At 45.5% G+C, this 15,112-nt stretch overlaps 1 protein-coding gene across 3 annotated transcripts in view; it reads left to right on the plus strand.

Moving 5' to 3' along the window:
• slc24a3 (solute carrier family 24 member 3) overlaps nucleotides 1–15,112 on the plus strand; it is a 379,752-nt gene that overhangs the window by 335,425 nt on the left and 29,215 nt on the right. For all 3 annotated transcript variants that reach the window (XM_060831785.1, XM_060831784.1, XM_060831786.1), the window contains 4 exons: nucleotides 3,571–3,596; nucleotides 4,377–4,430; nucleotides 5,661–5,797; nucleotides 9,809–9,969. In XM_060831785.1, the coding sequence (XP_060687768.1) occupies nucleotides 3,571–3,596; nucleotides 4,377–4,430; nucleotides 5,661–5,797; nucleotides 9,809–9,969 (378 nt within the window). The remainder of the gene's footprint in view (nucleotides 1–3,570; nucleotides 3,597–4,376; nucleotides 4,431–5,660; nucleotides 5,798–9,808; nucleotides 9,970–15,112) is intronic.

Below are 15,112 nucleotides of genomic sequence, written 5' to 3' on the forward strand. Positions count from 1 at the left end.
ATAGTGTAGATGCTACTAAATGTGTGCCATTTAATTCTTCTGTCTGTATCTAAGAACGTGAGAAGTGGGAAACAGTGTAAGCCATACAACCTCTTAGGTCCGCTCCAATACAATATGGCTGACCTCCAGCCTCAACGCATTTCTGTCCACTGTTCACATCCCATGAGTCCTTGAGAGACCAAATAGCAAGCATCTTAATCTTGAATATGCTCTATCATGGAGCATCCACGGTTCTGTGGGACGTGGAACACCAAAGGTTCACATACCCACTGAATGAAGAAATCTTCCCTCATCTCGATCCTCTTGACCTGCCTATCCTGAACCTGTGCCTCTGTGTTCCAGATTCACCAATAGTTGCCCTAACAACCCCTCAGTGTCTTGCTTAGCCTTCAGAACCTTCTCCATTTCAATCCGAGCACCTCGAATTCTTCTAAATTCCAGTGAGCACTGGCCCAGTTTGCTCAGCTTCTCAGCATTGGACAAGCCCCACTGTGTCAGGAGCCAAGCTAATGAACCTTCAGTGCCCCATCTCCACAGTATGTTAATCCTTCAATAGATATAAAGATCAAAACTGCACTCCAAGTGCAGTCCCATCAAAATTTGGCACAATTGTGGCAGGAATTCCTTGTATCTGTCCACTTGCAGTAAAGGCGAAAGTGAGAACTGCAGATGCTGGAGATTAGAGGCGAGAGAGAAAGGTCCTGGAAAAGCACAGCAGGACAGGCAGCATCTGAGGAGCAGGAAAATCGACGTTTCAGGCAAAAGCCTTTCATCAGGAATGAAGGCAAGACCAACTTGGTGTTTGCCCTCAAATAAAATCAAAATATGACGGATGCTGGAAATCTGAAATAAACCCAGGAAGTGCTAGAGAAAACCAGGTCTAGCAGCACCTAGAAAAGACACATATTGGTCGACAGTGTGTAACTCACTTCCCCCTCCAACTCCCCGCCACAAAAATATCCTGTCCACCATCTACAAGGCACAAGGCAGGAGTGTGATGGAACACTCCCCACTTGACTGGATGGGTGCATCTCCAACAACACTGTCCAGCACAAAGCAGCCAACTCAATTGGCACCATCTCCACTCTCTCCACTACTGATGCTCAGTGTGTACTATCTACAAGATGCACTGCAAATATTTTACCAAAAATCCTCAGATTGTACCTTCCAGACCCACGACCTCGTCCATCCAGAAGAAGGCAGATACATAGGAACACCTCCACCTTCAAGTTCCCCTCCAAGCCACTCACTACCCTGACGTAGAAACATATCGCTGTTCCCTCAGTGTCGCTGGGTCAAAATCCTGGAATTGCCTCCCTAAGGGCATTGTGGGTCAATCTATGGCAGGTGGACTGCCGCGGTTCAAGATGGCAGCTCACCACCACCTTCTCAAGGGCAACTAGGGACGGGCATTAAATGCTGAGCAACCAATGACACCCACGTCCCGTGTATGAATAAAAATAAATAAATGGACAAGTGAAGGATTTAAATGATCACTTTGAAATTCAAACTGCAATGGTTAAACCAGAAAAACAATGAACAGAATAAGAGAAAATCAATTTCTAGTAGTTGTGGAGCTAATTGCTACCACTTATTGATTTGACCCAGACTTTGTGGCTCGGTATAATGAGGTTAGAATCATAGAATCCCTACAGTGTGGAAGCAAGACATTCAACCCATCAAGTCCATACCAACCTTCTGAAGAGCATCCCAACCAGACCTTATCTCTGTAATCCTGCATTTGCCATGGCAGTGAATCTGCCCATCTTTAGACAGTGGGAGGAAAGCAGAGGTCCCCAACACAGACACGGGGAGAATGTGCAAACAGACAGTTGCCTGAGGGTGGAATCGGACCCAGGTCCCTGGTTCTGTGAGGCAGCAGTGCTAAGCACTGAGCTGAAAATGTGTTGCTGGAAAAGCAGGAGAGTCCTGAAGAAGGGCTCATGCCCGAAACGTCGACTCTCCTGCTCCTTGGATGCTGCCTGACCTGCTGCGCTTTTCCAGCAACACATTTTCAGCTCTGATCTCCAGCATCTGCAGTCCTCGCTTTCTCCTAGAAGGTGCTAACCACTGAGCCGTGCTAAACGATTAGCTGATTGTGAGAGACCACAGTCAGCATGAGCCCTTTGATCTGCTAAGGTCCAATATCCACAAAACAAAACATGGAGTTTGCATTTATATAGTGGCTTTCCCATCCTCAGGCTCTCCCAGAGTATTTAATCATCAACGAAAAATGTTCTTTGCCTGCGAGGAAGCACAGTGCGATCCCACATGGTGCCCGGACCATCTGTTTAGCTGATGTTGTTTGAGAGATAAAGATGGGTCAGTATACCTGGGAGAATAGCCTTGCTTTTCAATAAAGCAGGACATGAGACCTTAATGAGAGGGTGAAGGGATCCTCAGTTTAATATCTTGGGTAAACTACAACAGCTCGGACACTGCAGCCCTCTCTGAGGACCACACTGAGTTATTCTGCCTGGCCTTTGAGCTGAAGGGAATGGAGTGGAATCAAACCCACTAATTTATAACATTGAGATGAAAGCATATCCCCCACAACCCAGGCTAACAACAGCAGACGGACAGGCACGGTGCTTTGGCGGAGTGCTCTTGCATGCACACACATCAGAGAATGACCAAAGGACCATAAGACATAGGAGTGGAAGTAAGGCCATTCGGCCCATCGAATCCACTCCGCCATTCAATCATGGCTGATGGGCATTTCAACTCCACTTAGTAAGACCACATAATGACAACAACTACATGACAAATCAATGCATTGATGCACCAGAAAACTGACTGAATCTGCATTTACCAGCTGATGGTAAAGCTGATACACATTGGAATAGGATTCCCTCACTCTCACACTCCCTCTGCTGCCTGACTGTTGGAGTTATCAAATGCACTGACCCCAGTATCGGCTGAAAGATCAAATCAAAACAAAGCAACGCACGGTGACTCACTGCACACATCATTTGTGGCCTCGCGGGACACAGGTTATAAAATACCATCCAATGATTCATGATGGTGATGTGAGGAAAAAATGTAAGTGTCAGACCCACTCGGTTCATATCAACACGGGGGAGTGTCCCACACCCTTCCTACATGTGAACACAGGGGAGTAACCTACACCTACTACATGTGAACACGGGGGAGTGTCCTACACCCTCTACGTGTGAACACGGGGGAGTGTCCTACACCCTCTCCACATGTGAACATGGGGGAGTAACCTACACCTACTACATGTGAACACGGGGGAGTGTCCTACACCCTCTACGTGTGAACACGGGGGAGTGTCCTACACCCTCTCCACATGTGAACACGGGGGAGATACCTACACCCTCTCTACATGTGACCCTGGTACAGCAACCAAATAATCTAATCGCAGCAGTGACCTGCAAAAACCCGACTGCAGTGTGTAGCTTCAAGGTATTCCTTTCCTTTAGTTAGTAATCCTTATTGCTGAAGCCTTGCTTAGTTTCATCGGGAATTAATTCTCTCTTGAATTTGAAATAATGCGAAATGGTAGAGCGCCTGCACAAATTAAATCTTTTTTGTTTTGTTTTTCCCCAGATTATTTATGATGAAAAAGTATCTTGGTGAGTGCCAAATAATCAGAATTTCTCTTCCATAGTTCAATGTTCCTTACTAATCGAGCACACCAATTCACAACAAAAGGAAAACACAGACAGTTATTACGAATTTGTAGAAAAAAAGAAACTATCCTATTTCGGAAATAGATTTAAGAATACATTTGCTCTATTTTAGTTTTTTGTGTGCACGCAGCAACACCTGCCTTTCCAAATGCAATCAATCTCATCCAGCTGTAAAATACACTTCCACTTCACCCTCGTCATCAGTACAGCTCACTCCCTTCCCCCCTCACCAATATTCCCCTCTCCTTCACCCCTCATCCATTCTACCTCTTCACCCTCGTCATCAATACTGCTCACTGCCTTCCCCCCTCACCAAATTCCCCTCTCCTTCGCCCCTCATCCATTCTACCTCTTCACCCTCGTCATCAATACTGATCACTCCCTTCCCCCCTCACCAATATTCCCATCCCCTTTGCCCCTCATCCATTCTCTCTCTCCCCCCCCACCCCATCAGTCCTCCTCACCCGCTCCCCATGCAGCAGTATTCCTTACTCCTCTCCCTGTCCCCTCATCTGTACATTTCCCTCACTGGCCCTCACTCCTCATCAATACTCCCTCACTGACACTGTCTAATTTCCCATCAACACTCCACACACACACACCAATCATTATTTGACGTTTTCTTGCATCACTGACCTTTAGAAATGACTGTTTATATCGAGGTTAACACGGTGGAGTGTTTGAGCGATTAATCCCGGGCATGTTTTTATTTCCTCCATTCAGGTGGGAATCTCTGGTGTTGATATCAATGTATGCCGTCTACATTGTGATTATGAAGTGAGTACAGATTTTTCCACAGCTGGATATTCCACTGAATCGAGCATTATTGTGGTGGGAGCACTCTGCAAGCGCTCTTTGTATTTTAACTATCCACTGAAATGGCCCCGCAAGTATTCAGTTTGGGTTCAAATAAGGATGGGTAACAATTGCTGGCCTGACCATCGGTGACCACATTGTACAGAAGAAGAAAATCAATAAAATCCGTCATGTCGCTACCAGTCATCCATTAAGTCAGAGATAAAACAACTTGCACAAACAAACCAGGTGTTGGTTATTTGCTTTATACACGTACAGTCAGTTGATTTGTCAATCCCGATCTAAGGCAGTCAGTGAGATAAGAACCAAGGCACTTTTCTTTGTGGATAGAGGTTATTGCCTACTCAATCCTTCACACCCTGGAAGCATAGGTACTGATTTATGTACTCAGGCAATTAATAGCTGCACCGTGGCTCAGTGGTTAGCACAGTGCCTCACTGCACCAGAGACCTGGCTTCGATTCTAGCCTCCGGCGACTGTCTGTGTGGAGTTTTCACTTTCTCTCTGTGTCTGCATGGGTTTCCTCCCCCAGTCCAAGGATGTGCAGGATTGGCCATGTCAGTCTTAGTTAACTGATCAAACTCAAACCTGACAAGGTTGGTCTGGGCAAGGCCATGGGTTTGTGTGTCTCCACAGCCCACAAAGAACAGGACCCTGTGTGTGAATGCACGTAGCTGCAGCATGTGCAAATGAATCACACTTTCGGCCCCTGACTGACGATTTCAATTTGCTTTCCAATGAATTGTTAATCCACTCCTGGTCAAAGGTTTGCCCGTAGGAAAGGTTACATTTCACTGGCTGTGACTGACAGTTAGGAAATGGTCCAGAGCTTTGAAATTATCTCCCGAGGGATTGGGAGGTGAAGCAGGGTTGAGACATTGGGGCACTCAGAGTGAGACATAGGGTTACTATTTGGGAATTGGATTGACTATAACATGCTGTACAGTGCACCACCCTGCAAAAACTGGCCAACAACACCATCCCGTTTCATTCAGAAGAAGAGAGTCATGTAATATCTCCCGGAAACCCTCCCTGCTGTTTCACAACAATGAAATATGCACGGTATCACTTCACAAGGGTTGTGGAAACACGCATTTGAATTAGTTTCAAGGTGTAAGCTTCTGCCTTTAAAGATAGCTAATGAAGAGTGATGCTGTGATCTTCACTAATGGTTGCTCTAATGGGTGTCAGGTTCAACAACGTGATGCAGATTTATTTTGAAAATAAATGGAAGAAGACTTCTGTGAACATGGCGAATGGAAATGCAAATAATACCGAAATGGACGATAACAGCAACTGTGACGCAACCGTGGTCTTACTGAAGAAAGGTACGGTTCAAATTACCTATTATTTCCTTATCTATGCTACTGAACTCTGTGATCTGCCTGTATTGCTCGCAAGTGTGCCTTGGTACACGTGACAATAAATTCAATTCAATTCAATTCAGATTCTATGTACTGGAGGCAACCTCTTGGTAAATTTCATGCTCAACGATGTCTCATTTTCAGCCTTGCCCCTCACACTAAAGGATTCACTTTACCAGGAGGTGCTTAATATGTGCAATTACTTGACTTTATGGGATGTGAATATTGTTGGCTAGACCAACACTTTTTGCCCATTCCCCCTGACGTCCGAAGGGCAGTTAAGAGTCAACCACCCAACAGGATACAGACATTAACTTTGACTGTGGAAAATGGGGCCAGAGAAATGAAGTCAGCTCTGCTTGGAGGACAGGGAGCTGCAGCAACCACGCATATCATGTGGAAGGGTGGAGTTCTCTTCCCAACATTGCCGATTGGCCCTCAGTAATGCAGTTTAGAGACTGAACAAGCAAGTGAATACAAACACACACAGAGACAGATGCCAGCATGCGCACAAACAGAGACGCACACACGCACACACACATACAGACACGCATGCACACACAGACAAACATGGACACACCCATACAAACATGGACACAGCACACACACACACACACACACACACACAGAAACAGATGCACACACACACAAACACAGATAGACATGCATGTACACAAACACACACACACACACACACACACACACACAAAAAGGACAGACACGGACACATACACTCAGATACACACACACAGACACAAACACAGACACGTGCACATACGCTCACAAAGACGGACACACACACATGCACTCACACACGTAAAGACGGATACACATACATGCAAACACAGACAGACATACACATACATGCACATAGCCAAACATGGACACATGCACACACACAAACACGGACACATACATGGGGACACAGACAGACACACACTCATGGGTATACACACACACACGCACACACACACACACACGTTCTTGGAAGTGAGTTTTTGTTTAGAGACCTTTTTGCAAAAAAAAAAGCAAATGAGAAAGAAGTCAGAAATATTTTTCATCGTGTAGTTTGTACATAAGACATTGTATCGGAAAATAGGAACCTGTGCAGTCCTGCCTTTAAAAAGCAGTTCGTGCCTGTATGAACAATACAAGAGTCAACCACATTGCTGTGGATCTGCAGATAAATGTAAGGCAGACCTGACCAGATGAGGATGGCAGATTTTTTTCCCTAAAGGACTAGATGACTAGATGAATTTTATGACAATTGGCGATGGACGCACAGTCACCATTGGGCTGGCTTTTTAATCTCAGATTTTATTGAATTCACATTTCATCATCTGCCATGGTAAGGTTTGATCCCATGTCCCCAGAGCATTAGCCTGGGGTTCTAGATTATAACTGCAGTCACATTGTCACCATACCCCACCTCTCTGAAAGAGAAGTTTAGTGGAATGGAGGGAGACAGCAGAGAGAATTGATTAATTGGCAGTTCCACAAAACAGGAACAGGACTGGCTTCAGATGGGAGGTGAGGGGGCATAGTAAAAGAACAACTACCCGTGCTTTTTTCATTGATACCCCAAGCCCATTAGCATTGCTGCTTCACAGCGCCAGGGATCTGGGTTCAATGCCACCCTCGAGCGACGACCTGCATGGAATTTGCACATTCCCTTCGTGTCTGCGTGGGTTTCCTCCCAAAGATGGGCGGATTAGGTAGATTGGCTTTGTTAAATTGGCCATAGTGTCCAGGGACATGCACAGGCTTGGTGGATTAGCCTTGGTAAATGTAAGGGCTACAGGGATAGGTTGGGTCCGAGTGGGTGCTATTTGGAGGTCGATGGAGGCAATGGGCTGAATGGCCTGTTTGCACACTAGGGATTGGTGGATTAGCCTTGGGAAATGCAGGACTACAGGGATAGGTTGGGTCTGCGTGGGTGCTGTTTGGTGGCTGGTGGAGCCGATGGGCTGAATGGCCTGCTTGTACAATGTAGGATTCGATGATTTATGGCAGGAGGACTAGAAACGGAGGAGAGACAGAGCTGGGCAACAAAAGGTGACATGGTGGCTAGCAGCAATGACCATCACTAAAAGAATAGGGAGGGATAATGACCAGCGGAGTTGAGGAGATGACCAGGAGCAGTGGCAGCATCTGGCAGGATGTGGGTTTGGGAACTGACGTTGGATTGCAATGGCTGCTGGGAATTTTGCACAATCTGAGCAAGTGGCTGACGAATCCGTGATGGAATCAGTGGAAAGGGAGCGCGATCTGTGATGAGAGCTAAAACGTCCTGATCTTCCCAAAGCACACCAGGATTCAACTTTGACTCGATTGTGATGTACCGTCACTGACGCAGTCTGCCAACACTGAGCTGGTCACCAGAAGGTGGTGACCGACAGAGAGGTGGAGCTGGGTACTGACAACATGCAAGTCAATGCTGACTTGGTCCCTGCCAATGATGGTGCCAGGTTGACGCTAAATAGGACAGAATGGATCCATGGGGAATTCTCGAAGCAACTGGACATAACAGAGCTAAGAAACACAGGAGATGCACTGGTTGGGTGGGCAGGTGTTAAACCAGATAGGGCAGGCTGATAGGGCTGGATAACAGCAGAGTGAGGGGACCCTGAGCACCACAAAGAGGAAGGACAATGTTAACCGACAATTGGTTGCAGTTACGCAGAATGTCAGTCACGGTTTCAGATTTATAAATCAGATGGAAGCCAGACAGAAGGACCTCAATGTGGAAGATTTGTTGAATGATTTTTCAGGCTCGCCTTGTTATAGGAAGGATATGGTTAAGCTGGAGAGGGTACAGAAGAGATTTATCAGGATGCGGCCTAGAGTGGAAGAAGTTTGATTTATATGGCTGGGAACGTTTTCACTGGACCGTAGGCAGTTGAGGGGTGACATTGGATGGGTTTATAAAATCGTGAGGGGTATAGATGAATGGTGGGTGTCTTTTCCCTGGGGTGGGGGATTTCAAGACTAGAGGGCATATTTTTAAGGTGAGAGGAGAAAGATTTAGAAAAGACAGGGGCAACTTTTTTTACACAAAGAGTGATTCATATATGGAATGAACTTCCAGGGGAGGTGGTGGATGCAGGTACAATTATAACATCTAAAAGACATTTGGATCAGCTCATGAAGAAGAAGAAGTATTTGAAGGTATGTGGGCCAAGCACAGGAAGATGGGCCTAGTTTAGTTTGGGAACATGGTTGAGGTGGACTGGTTGGACCAAAGGGCCTGTTTCCGTGCTGTATAACTCTATGACTGGAAAGCAATGGTATGTTGCAATGGGAGATTTAAGGTGAAATAGTTGCTGTTTGGGATTGATGGGTCAGTTTGCAAGTGGCATGTTGCCAACAGTTAGAAAGTGGGTTGTCTGGAACATTGGGAGCACTCTCACAGGCAAGACAACAAGCAATGTCTGTTGAACTGACAGGGTGGAAGAGAAATCTGGGAACAGGAGAGAGGTTTTACTGGAAAGGCGATCTCAGAAAGTGTAGTGAGTAAGTGGGAGGTCAGTCATCCTGACTAAAATGAGAGGGGACAGTCAAGAATAAGGGGGTGGGAGACACTTAGTCAGTAGCAAGAGGATTTACAATAGTTGTCCAAAATTTCAAGGGTAGATGAGAACTTAATTTGCTCAGTGGATTGTTGTGATCCAGAACGCACTGACCGAAACACTCATAAAAACAGAATCAATAGGAATTTTCAAAAGGTTGGCGATATAAACAAATGGTAGGACTCTGATGAAAGTTCTGGGGAGTGAGATCACTAAACCACTGGAATCAAAAGCCTGAAGAAAGCCCAAAGCATGGTCAGTCAATGGTACAATGGATACATAAAATCCCATAGGGAGCCCAGTGTTTGGGCTGTTTGAACTGTGCTATCCAGCCAGTCCAGAATTTGTACAATTATTGGCAAGAGTTTTAACCGTGAGGCTTAAAGTTGTTATCTTTCTTTCACAGCCAACTTCTGCCGCAACTCCTCGGTGCTTATGGTGGACGAGCTGCTGTCAGCTTACCCACATCAGCTGTCTTTCTCTGAGGCCAGTTTAAGGATCATGATAACCAGTCACTTTGGACCCAAGACCCGGCTCAGCATGGCCAGTCGCATGCTCATCAATGAGGTATATTACTCCCATCGGTCAGCTACAACTGGACAGGGAGCTCGATCCATGCGTTAACAGGTCAAAGGGGATGAACTGTGCGTGCCATTGTTATCACACAAACTCAAGGTGTTCATGTCCCCTTGAACTGTCAGGTTAAATCATGGTCTAATTGGTAAAAGCTGAATGCCAACAGGCCAGACTTGAGGCTATGGTTCTTCGCTTCTGTCATTTTCACTCACAGTGGTTAACACTGCTGCCTCAGAGCACCAGGGGACTCGAGTTCGATTCCCACCTCAGGCGACTGTGTGGAGTTTGCACATTCTCCCCGTGACTGTGTGGGTTTCCTCCCACAGTCCAAAGATGTGCAGGTTAGGGTGGATTGTCCGTGCTAAATTGCCCCATACTGTCCAATGGTGTGTAGGCAAGGTGGATGGGCCCTGGCTAATATCGGTACAGGGCACGATGCTATTCGGTTGTTTGGTGCTGACTCAGTAGGCCAAATGGTCTCTAACTGCATTTTCAGGATTCTGTGACATGCTTGCCTTCTTTAAGGAAGTATGACCTTTAATCTTGCCTTTTTTGATTTACTGAGGATTGAGCCCGATCGTGACTGCTCTCGCAGCTGGTAGGAACAGAGATGGGTAGTGCTGGTAGGTGGGGGGGGGGGGGGGGGGAACGGAGCGGGAGGAGGAGGAGAGTGGGACCCTGACATTCTGAGGGGCTGGGCAGTCAATCTTGAAGGCTCAGTTAATGGCCATCTTAAACAGCCACCACATTATGGAGGCTGACAACTGAATGGAGGAGGATTCCCTACAGCAACCAGGCTGACTGTCCAAACCAGGGGGTACACAGAGGGGTTGGCGATGACAATCCCTGTGATGCCAACCATCCCCTCAGGAGCATTTCTCCTCCAACCTTCAGCTGCCAGAACTCATCTTACTTCCATGGACTTATCAAGCCGAGTTTCTGAGGTGACCTTAACTGCCCCAGAGGTAACCACATCCTGTGGTGAGGTAGAGGTTCAGATCTGCTGGCCTTCTGATTGAGCCTACAGCATCAGGGCTTCCTAGCCCAAGATCTATGTTTTGCTGCCGTATCGTGGTACTGATGCTCACAATAAAATTCAGGCCCAGGCCCTTGTTGCAATCTTGCTCTGAGATGACATCTTTGTTGAGAACACACATGTATTTATGGATTATGAGAACTGGACTATTGACATGATCAAATGTTACTGGGTTACCAAGGTTCTATCATGTGACCACTTGGAACTGGGATTCAGGTCAGGTGGAGATGCTAGGACTCGTGAGCATAGCCTTAGAATTAGAGGGGGTCAATGTAAAATGGAAATGAGGAGACATTTCTTCAGTCAGAGAGTGGTGTGCCTGTGGAATTCACTGCCATGGAGCTCAGTGGAGGCTGGGACTTTAAACGTCTTCAAGGCAGAGATTGATAGATTCTTAATCTCTCAAGGAATTAAAGGATATGGGGAGAGTGTGGGGAAGTAGCGTTGAAAGGCCCATCAGCCATGATCGAATGGCGGAGTAGACTTGATGGGCCGAATGGCCTTACTTCCTCTCCTATTTTTTATGGTCTTATGGAACTGGAATGTCAAAAGGTTAAAGGTTACTTTGGTAGATTTGCTGTTTACAAAAAAGAACAAGTGACTTCGGAAAACAGAGTCCAGCAGTTTGTTTTTTTTTAGAAAGAGATAAGGGTGGAGTTTTATTGCTTTAAATGTTGAACCAATGAACCTGGTAACTTCTAATGGATCTATGCAACCTCCACCTAGCAACAGCTTCTGGACTGAGGTAATAGGTGTTCTTTTCAGTACACATTTAGAAGCTGTGGGCAGTTGCTGGAGAGGTTTTACAATGGTGTAGAACTCTCTCTCTCTCAGTCAGAACCTAGAGCTAAAAGCACCACTCTGTATATTTCTAATGTGAGAAAAATGTTCATAAAATAATGAGATTTAATAGATAGAATTAATGGTAGTTGCCTTTTCCCAGGATGGGGGATTTTGAGACCAGGTGGCACATTTGAGAGGAGAAAGATTTAACAAAGACATGAGGAGCAAATGTTTTTACACAGAGGGTGGTTCGTGTGTGGAATGAACTTCCTAAGGAACTGGTGGATCCAGGTACAGTTACAATATTTAAAAGGCATTTGGATAGGTCCATGAATAGGAAAGGTTTGGAGGTCAGGAGCAGGCAGGTGGGACTAGTTGAGTTTGAGATAATGTTCTGCATGGACTGGTTGGACCGAAGGGTCTGTTTCCATCACTCAATGACTATGTCAGAGCCCCTGATTATTTCTCAGCTAAATCTAAAATCTAGTCTGAAGACCTTCCAATATTCTGTGACAGTCGGCATTCGGATTTTGTCGGGAATGCCAATGTTCAGAACTGACTTTGCCCCTTGACCAGAGGGATGTGGTGTTTTCTTTCCCCCTTTTGGTATAATATTTTCCTTATCCATACTGGCCCTATGGAGTCACATATGTCTTTGCACTGTTTGTATGTGAATGCATGTTTGTGAGATTAAGGGGAGATATTTATTCACATATTTATTGATAACCAGATTGAAACATATGTTTGCCCATGATAAACGTGTCACAGTCATACAGCACAGAAACAGATCCTTCGGTCCAACTAGTCCACGCTAACCATGTTCCCAAACTAAACTAGTCCCAACTGGCTGCATTTGGCCCATATTCCTCCATAACTTTCCTCTTCATCTGGATGGGTACATCAGTAGGGAGGGGTTTAGAGGGATATGGGCCAAATCCTGGCAAATGGGACTAGATTAATTTAGGAAATCTGATCAGCATGGATATGTTGGACCAAAGGATCTGTTTCTGTGCTGTACATCTCGATGACTCTATGAACCTATTGACTAACTTATCCAAATGTCTTTTAAATGTTGTTACTGTACCCACATCCACCATTTCCTCTGCACGTTCACTCTCTTTGTAAAGAGATTGCCCCTCATCTTTTTAAAATCTTTTTTCTTTCACCTTAAAAATATGCCCCCTAGTCTCGAAATCCTGCATCCTCGGGGAAAGACCTTGGCTATTCACCTTACCCATGCCCCTCATGTTTTTATAAACCTCTATAAGGTCACCCCTCAACCTCCTACACTCCAGTGAAAAAAGTCCCAGCCTCTCCATCCTACTTTTATAACTCAAACTCTCCATTCCTGGCAACACCTTGGTAAATCTTTTCTGAACCCTCCCATAACAGAATGATCAGCACTACACACAGCACTCCAGAAGGGGCCTTAACAATGTCCTATACATCCTCAATTTGACGTTCCAACTTCTCCACTCAAATGTCTGAGCAGTGAAAGCAAAGGGTGTGAAACACATTCTTAATTACCATGTCTGTTTGTGACACAAATTTCAAAGAATGAAAAACCTAACCCCCTGGGTCTCTCTCTCTCTCTCACTGTCTCTCTCTGTTCTACAACACCACCCAGGAAAATCCTGGTGAAAATCTTTTTATGTTCCAGTTAAAAAGAGCAAGACCCCTCCCCCCCATTGACCATTTGTGGTCATTGAATGAGCCATGTTTGCTTTTGGTACTGCTTGTGGGGTAGTGGGACTTGATTCCCAGCTCCCCTCTCTCACCAAAGACTTTGAGAATATAAGATGGCAAAGTGTTTGTCCAGTTATCTCACTCTGCTGCTTTCCCAGTTGCCTAACTGTTGACTTAGAGAACCAGGGAACACCAGATAGGGTAAAGAAAATTGCCCTGGATCCTGTTTGTGAAGCAGATGGCCCCTGAGACCAATAAAAGAAACCTCCTTCATGGATCACCAAGTAGAGAAATTTGAAATGGATAGAGGGGGGTTCATAACTAAAGTACCATGATTTAACAATAAGCAGGAAAGCTTTAAGTGAAGAATTTTAGATTACCTGCAGTGTGGGAACAGACCCTTTGGCCCAACAAGTTCACACTGACCCTCCAAAGAGCAACTCACCCCCCTCTGTATAACACACCTAACACTACAGGCAATTTAACATGGCCAGTTCACCTGAACTGCGGGAGGACACCCACACAGACATGGGGAGAATGTGCAAACGCCACACAGACAGTCAACTGAGGCTGGAATCGAACCTGGGACCTTGGTGCTGTGAGGCAGCAGTGCTAACCACTGAGCCACTGTTTATCTTGATGGAAGCAAGTGCTGCTTTCCCAAAAAGAACTCGCAGATTGAATTAGTATTTTATTTATCAGTGTTCCATTTTGTCAAGGATTGCCTTAATCCAGTGTGCACCTACTTCCTGAGACTTTTTTAAAGCAGTGAAACAGGCAGGAAGAGTGAATCCAGTAAGAACATAAGAAACCAAAAGAGAAAATGCTGGAAAATCTCAGCAGGTCTGACAGCATCTGTAAGGAGAGAAAAGAGCTGACGTTTCGAGTCTAACTGACCCTAACTCAGACCAGCTTTGACAAAGGGTCAGATAGACTCGAAACGTCAGCTCTTTTCTCTCCTTACAGATGCTGTCAGACCTGCTGAGATTTTCCAGCATTTTCTCTTTCGATTTCAGATTCCAGCATCTGCAGTAATTTGCTTTTGTTTAAGAACGTAAAAAAAAGCTTGTAATAAGAAAAGGTCCATAAAACAACCAGAGGCAAGTTATAATTTGCTCCGACCCATAGGAGAATGACCTCCCTGTTCAGATGATGGAGGGCAAGTCCAGCCAAACTTTGTCCTGATTTCCCCTTTGAGTGCAGTTTCTGAATGTCAACCTAATGTCATGCCTCCATTGTTCAACCACGACATTTTCCTGCACTGCCCTTTCCCATGAGTCTGACATGGTTCCCTGAGCAACTCTTGGGAGTATTGATAAGGAGGCTCAGGGTTTTGTTACAGACCCTAATCAATTCATCTGCTTTAAAGTGCAGCAATTAATGTGACTGAACATCCACCTTCTTTCTAGCCAACACGTGTTGTGGTTCCCTCTGACGGGAAGTCATTACCACCTTTTGCCCAATGTGGATGTATCGTCAGTGAGGCTCCTGTGAGTAGTGGACACTGTACCAAAGTAAAACTCCTACCCCATTGTAACCAAGAGATGACAACTTTCAACTTGATACTCATTAAAATAACGGCATGTTGAAGACTCCAAAAGTCTGATTTGACTTGATCTTCTGCAAACC

This window comes from Hemiscyllium ocellatum, chromosome 10 (assembly GCF_020745735.1).
Source record: "Hemiscyllium ocellatum isolate sHemOce1 chromosome 10, sHemOce1.pat.X.cur, whole genome shotgun sequence".
NCBI classification, from domain to species: domain Eukaryota; kingdom Metazoa; phylum Chordata; class Chondrichthyes; order Orectolobiformes; family Hemiscylliidae; genus Hemiscyllium; species Hemiscyllium ocellatum.